The 6,200-nt window shown below is 29.3% G+C and overlaps 1 protein-coding gene across 2 annotated transcripts; it reads left to right on the forward strand.

The window, feature by feature from the left end:
• Positions 1-423: 423 nt before the first annotated feature.
• Positions 424-5,828, forward strand: LOC145160933 (P-loop containing nucleoside triphosphate hydrolases superfamily protein). Of its 2 annotated transcripts, XM_079080320.1 has the most exons (8): positions 424-798; positions 1,010-1,114; positions 1,738-1,815; positions 2,017-2,170; positions 3,144-3,214; positions 4,076-4,172; positions 4,851-4,996; positions 5,540-5,828. In XM_079080320.1, exons 1-8 carry the CDS (start codon positions 631-633, stop codon positions 5,789-5,791), a joined length of 1,071 nt encoding a protein of 356 aa, XP_078936446.1. In that variant the 5' UTR covers positions 424-630; the 3' UTR covers positions 5,792-5,828. The 2 variants fall into 2 exon arrangements, with proteins under 2 accessions (XP_078936446.1, XP_078936454.1); XM_079080328.1 differs by lacking the exons at positions 3,144-3,214; positions 4,076-4,172.
• The last annotated feature ends 372 nt before the right edge of the window (positions 5,829-6,200 follow it).

Consider the following 6,200-nt stretch of genomic DNA (forward strand, 5'->3'; position numbering starts at 1 on the left):
AATTTCTCATTCATTTTTAATCCGTTTTGGACGTGTGATATATCGAAACGTAGATATCACGGAGGAGAACACGAATATATAATCAATAACTCGTTTTGATTATATTTAGAGTCCAAAATTTGTGCTAAAAAATGGAGAAAATCCATTTTTAGAAATTAAATAAATTAATTTTCCAACAATAAAAACATAGAAAATAATAATAATAATAATAATAATAATAATAATAATAACAATAATAATAATATAAAAGTCTAGGGTGGAATTTGTAAATTTTATAAACCAGTTTTGAGAAAAAAATTAGGAAATAAATTTGTTCTGCTTTTGATACAAACTCAAGGGACCAAAGTTGACAATTGTTGAAAAATGTGTCTTCTTCCTTCCGGATTAAACGAGGTCTCTATGGCTTCCTCCATTAGAACACTTGCAACATAAATTGTAAAGTTCTTTTTTTTTTTTTTGTTTTTTTCGTATTTCTACCAACGACTAAAATTGAATTGACCAATCAAAGCCTCCGTCTTCATCCGTCCGTCACACGCAAACCACCCACCCTTGGGGCGGTGTTCACGCGTGGGGAGGCACGCCACCTCAGCCCAAGACGCGTGAAACTCCCCCATACCGGTTAGCCTAACAATGGTGGGTACAGCTAGTTTTGTTAAAAATTTGGGGAATTCAATTATGAAAGTTTCAGAAAGCAAATCTTCAAGTTGGTGGTACAACCATCACATGCGTGCTGCATCTCGTGCCATTTTAGAGCGAATCCCACTTGTCGATCTTGTTCTTGAAGTTAGAGACGCTAGGGTAAGTTCCATGATTCCATCGCTTTTTTAAAGGATACCAACTGTTCGATGAAATGTCTCAGAGAACTAACTACCTTGGGTCCTTGTCCTTTTTTCTTTTTTAATCACCGACCTTTCATTATTTGGTTGAGCGATTACTGTATGAACTTGTTTTTCTGTAATTTACATAGCCCTATACATTAACCGACACTCGCTTCATGTATTCCTTTCAGATTCCAATGTCCTCAGAGTATGCTCAATTGAGAAAGTTTCCATCTTCCTCAAAGAACATTATCGTACTAAACAAAATGGATCTTGCAAGTCGCTCAAAAACTAAGGTGATAGATTCTTTTGAGATTATTACTTTTTTTTTTTTTTGGTTTAACTTGCTTCTACATGATTCAGTTATGAATGTGAGTATGTTACACAGCTTATGATAACATACATTCTACATTTGCTTCCACAAATGAAAGTTTACAATCTTTAATGTTAGGGCTAAATTCAAGAATTAGCAACATTGTATATACAATTCTTTTTTCTTATTAATACATTTTACTTTGAAAAATATACCCATTATAGCTTTTTATTTGGATAACATTCTTATAAATGGATGGATTTTTCAAAGCACAATGTTGTAATAAAAGAAATGAAAGTAGGATTCTATAATAAACTAATCAATGTAAATTCATTACAATTTTTTTAGTCATAATACCTAAGTGATTGACTTCATGCTAAAATTTTATCATCTTCTAATAAAACCAACAATATCATACTTAACTTTAAGATGAATCAAACCACTTACTAAAATTCAATTTACAACCTTTTGTAACAACTTAATAAAAATAATGGAATCACTTTCTTCCTATAAGAGTAGCTTATATTTACACTTTATATATAGTTATTTGTTCTTCAACTATTTTATGTTCCTAATTATACTTCTTTTATTTTCCTAACCTTATAGGAATGGATGGAATACTTTAAGGAGCTAAATTACATACCTTATGCTATAAATTCTCATAACAAGGACAATATCAAAGAGGTAGCTTCAAACACATTCTTTCTTTACTTTTTATTTATCATTTTGAATTTCAATTCCAATATGGATTGAGCTTCTGGTGGGCCCCTGTGTGTCTTACTTTATGGAATAGTGTGTGTCAGTTCAGGGGTTGCCAGAAGAATAACCCTTTTGAAGAAGTTATAATTTCTTTTTAATTTTTTTCTTAAATGTATTTATTTGTAGTTTCTAAACTTTTTACAAGCAAGAATTAGAGACATAAGGAGTACACATTCTAGTAACATTCAAACAACTACAATAATGCTTGTTGGAATTCCAAATGTTGGGAAATCGGCTTTTGCAAATTCCCTACACCAGATAGGAAGAATTAGTGCCACAGGTAATTTTAATTCTTTGTTACACACACAAAAGTGTGTTTTAAGGGGTAATCACAAAAATGAGTAGATTATGATGTGATATTTGACAAATTGACCACCTTTTTGACCAATAGCACAAAATAAAAGTTTTTGTTTTCGAAAAAAAAAAAAAATTTGGAAACTATATTGTGAAAAAATTATATTTTGCATGTTTAATGAATCAATGGGTTTCTTTACTATTAAGGTTCAAGGTCAGGGGTATTTTGGGAATTTTTTTGTCAAGAGTTCAAGTTAGAAGAACTCTGTATTAGGTGTATGTGCATTGTATGTTTAACGAATCAATGGATTCTTGACAAATAAAGTTTAAGGACAGGGGTATTTTGGGAATTTTTTAATTCAAGTTAGAAGAACTCTATAGTAGGTTTATGTGCATTGCATGTTTAATGAATCAATGGATTCTTTACTAATAAAGGTTAAGCAGGGGGGTATTTTGGGAATTTTTTTTTCATGAATTCAAGTTAGAAGAACTTTGTATTAGGTGTATGTGCATTTGCATGTTTAATGAATCAATGGATTCTTTACGAATAAAGTTTAAGTACAGGGGTATTTTGGGAATTTTTTTTTCATGAATTCAAGTTAGAAGAACTTTGTATTAGGTGTATGTGCATTTGCATGTTTAATGAATCAATGGATTCTTTACGAATAAAGTTTAAGTACAGGGGTATTTTGGGAATTTTTTTTCATGAATTCAAGATTGAAGAACTCTATATTAGGTGTATGTGCATTGCATGTTTAATGAATCAATGGGTTCTTTACTAATAAAGTTTAAGTACAGGGGTATTTTAGGAATTGTTTTCAAGAATCCAATTTAGAAGAACAACTCTGTATTAGTATTTGTTGTAATGGATCCTAGTTTCAAGGAATACTTTTTTTTTTCCTCCTGAAAGTAAATATATTTTTGGTTGCTTCTAATATTTTAATTATTTGTTTTTTAAGAAAAAGGGAAGTTAAAACATGCCACTGTGAGTCCACAATCAGGGGAAACAAAAAATATCACAAGTTTTAAGGTATAAGTTATATTTACATGTTCTCTCATTAAATTTTTGCATAATCAAATTGTAGATTCTTGAAGCTACAATGCCCTAATGACAAATAATTTTAACGTTTAATATCATAAAAGACCTTATATATTGTGGTTTTTCCTGATTAAACCTCAAGTTTATTTTTTTCCCCTAAAACAGACCTTGCATTTTTCGAATTTGGCCCTTTTAGCTTTTTTCGGGTTAATCTCAAAAAAGACCTTATATTTTGTGTTTTTTCCGGATTAAATCTCAACTTTCATTTTAATTTTCCTGAAAAGACCTTATATTTTTTCATTTTTCCAAAAAAAACACTAAACTTTGTCTTTTTGTTTCCCTAAAAAACCCTCAACCTTCAAACTGTTTCTGAAAAAAAACAATTTATATTTTACTTTTTTTCCTGAAAAAACCCTCACATTTACAAGTTTTTTGCTGGAAAAATGAATAAAAGGGCCAGATCTAAAAAAATGAAAAACGCAATGTCTTTTTCAGCAATAAAATAATGTTGAGGTTTAATCCAGAAAAAACACAAAGTATAAGGTCTTTTTTGAGTTTAACCCCTTTTTTTCTCAAGAAAACTCGTCAAATGTGAGGGTATTTTCGGAAAAAAATTAAAGGGTTGAGGTTTTTTTTCATAAAAATGAAAAAAATGGAAGGTCTTTTTAGGAAAAAAAAAAACAAAATAGAGGTTTAATCAGGAAAAAAAAACTCAATATGTAAGGTATTTTCTGTTATTAACCCTAATTTGAAAGTAGAATACTATCATAAAAAAATTTGGAAAGTGCATTGCTATTTCTTGCTTCATGTTTAATATTTACCTTTTTTTATTTAATAATAATTTAATTTCAGATTGCAAGCAATCCTAATATTTATATCTTTGACACCCCTGGAATTTTGCCTCCAGAGATTCTTGATGTTGAAATCTCTTCTAAATTGGCTTTAACCGGTAAACTTATGCAGTTGCTTTTTTTTTTTTTTTTTTTTTTTTTTTTTTTGTAATTTCTTTGTTATAGCATCCTACTTATATTCTTCATAAGAAGAATAATTTAGAGTAAGTTACACGAATGGTCCCTATGGTTTGGGGTAATTTACGTGCTTGGTCCCTAACTTATTTTTTTAACTCAGAAGGTCCCTACTTTTTTTTTTGTTATGTGCTTGGTCCTTATCTTACCTAAAAAGACTATTATTTTAAATATGGAAAAATGGTAGGGCAGGTAAGGTAAGGTGAGGGGAGTGGGGTTGAGGGTGTGTTTATTTAAATAAATTAAAAAATCAAGGACAAAATAGTCTTTTTAGGTAAGACAGGGACCAAGCGTGTAACAAAAACAAACAGTAGGGACCTTCCAAGTTAAAACAATTACTTAGGGACCAAACGCGCAAATTTTCCTAAACCATAGGGACCAATCGTGTAATGTACTCAATAATTTAGGTAGATTTTCCAAAGTACAATACTTCATTAGAATAAAAATTTGAAAGCACAACAATGTTGTAATAGAAAGAAATGAATTTAGGATTCTATAATACACAATATATATATATATATATATATATATATATATATATATATATTTATATATATATATGAAAGTACATTGCTATTTATGGATTGATCTTATAAATGCAGGAGCTATTGATGACTCTTTAGTTGACCAATCAGATCTTGCTCATTACTTCCTCTCAATATTAAACTTTAGTGATGAATATAAAAAGTGGGAGAATATTTCCACCATGGATAAAAAAGAGAATCAAATTATAAACGATCATACACAGGTATATTTATCTTTTAATTTTTATTTTTTATAGTAATTATCATCATATGCAAATCCTAGTATTATGTTATCAATCAGGATTGATTTTAATATAGGGTTAATCTCATAAAAGACCTTATATTTTGTGTTTATTTTTTTCGGGTTAAAATTAAACTTTATTTTTTTTTTCCAAAAAAACCCATCAACTTTTTTTTTTCCGAAAAAAACCCTCGACCTTCTATCTTGCTCATTGTGAAACTTTTTCAAGTAAACTACAGAAATGGTCCCTGTGGTTTGCCATTTTCCTGAAATCGGTTCCTTAAAAGATTTTTTCTTCCAAAAATACCCTTATTGCATGGTTTCATTGTGGTTTTGGTCCGTCCAAAGTAAAATGACTAATTTGCCTCTTACATACTTTTTTTATAGTTTTCCTTCATATAATTAAATATGAAAGAAAATTGTAAAAATGTTATATAAAGGGAACGGGACCAAAATCACAATAAACAAGTGAGATGCTATAATAAAAAAAATATATAAATTTTAAAAATTTAATATTTTGGTTTAGGATTGTGTGGTGCAATGTGTTCGTGGAGCTCTATTTCAAGAGATTGCATCTTTCAAAGGTAAAATGAAAGATGAGAAGGATATGGTACAACTCATTGAAGCACAATTTACAACACTTAGAAAAGCTTTCAATGTGAGTTTAGATTCGTTTGAAGATGCTAATAGCATAGTTGCTACTAAGCTTATTAATTTGTATCGAACTGGGAGACTTGGTCATTATACTTTAGATACACTTCCAAGGACTTGTGAATAGTAATTTATATAGAAGATTTGATTAGACTTCATAATTAGTTCATGGGTGATAATCTTTCATTTGGAATTTTATTTATTTTTGTTTGTATAATCATTTTTGTCATGGCACATGTTGAAATAGATTATAAGAACATTTAAATGTTGCAATCACCTAGGAAAGACAAACATGGCGATCAAGATAAATTGTGTATACTATATATATATAATGAATAAGACTTTGCTATTTCAATGTATTTAAAGCATAAAATGAATAAGACTTTGCTATTTATTTTAATTTTCACGTGTTTGCATAATCATTGATGTTTATCTGAGCATAAAGTGAATCAGACTTCGCTATTTGTTGATTGTTATTTTTTTTAAACTAATCTTTTTATAACTTAGGGCCCCTAATTAACTGCTACCTAGATCGA

The sequence above is a fragment of the Lactuca virosa genome, chromosome 1 (assembly GCF_052849685.1).
Source record: "Lactuca virosa cultivar CGN04683 chromosome 1, Lactuca_virosa_CGN04683_v6, whole genome shotgun sequence".
Classification (NCBI taxonomy): domain Eukaryota; kingdom Viridiplantae; phylum Streptophyta; class Magnoliopsida; order Asterales; family Asteraceae; genus Lactuca; species Lactuca virosa.

Coding starts and splice junctions, on each gene's coding strand:
- LOC145160933 (XM_079080320.1), top strand. CDS start 631: ATGGTGGGTACAGCTAGTTTTGTTAAAAATTTGGGGAATTCAATTATG. Junction 1,115..1,737: donor CAAGTCGCTCAAAAACTAAG/GTGATAGATTCT, acceptor CTAACCTTATAG/GAATGGATGGAATACTTTAA. Junction 4,173..4,850: donor TTCTAAATTGGCTTTAACCG/GTAAACTTATGC, acceptor TTATAAATGCAG/GAGCTATTGATGACTCTTTA.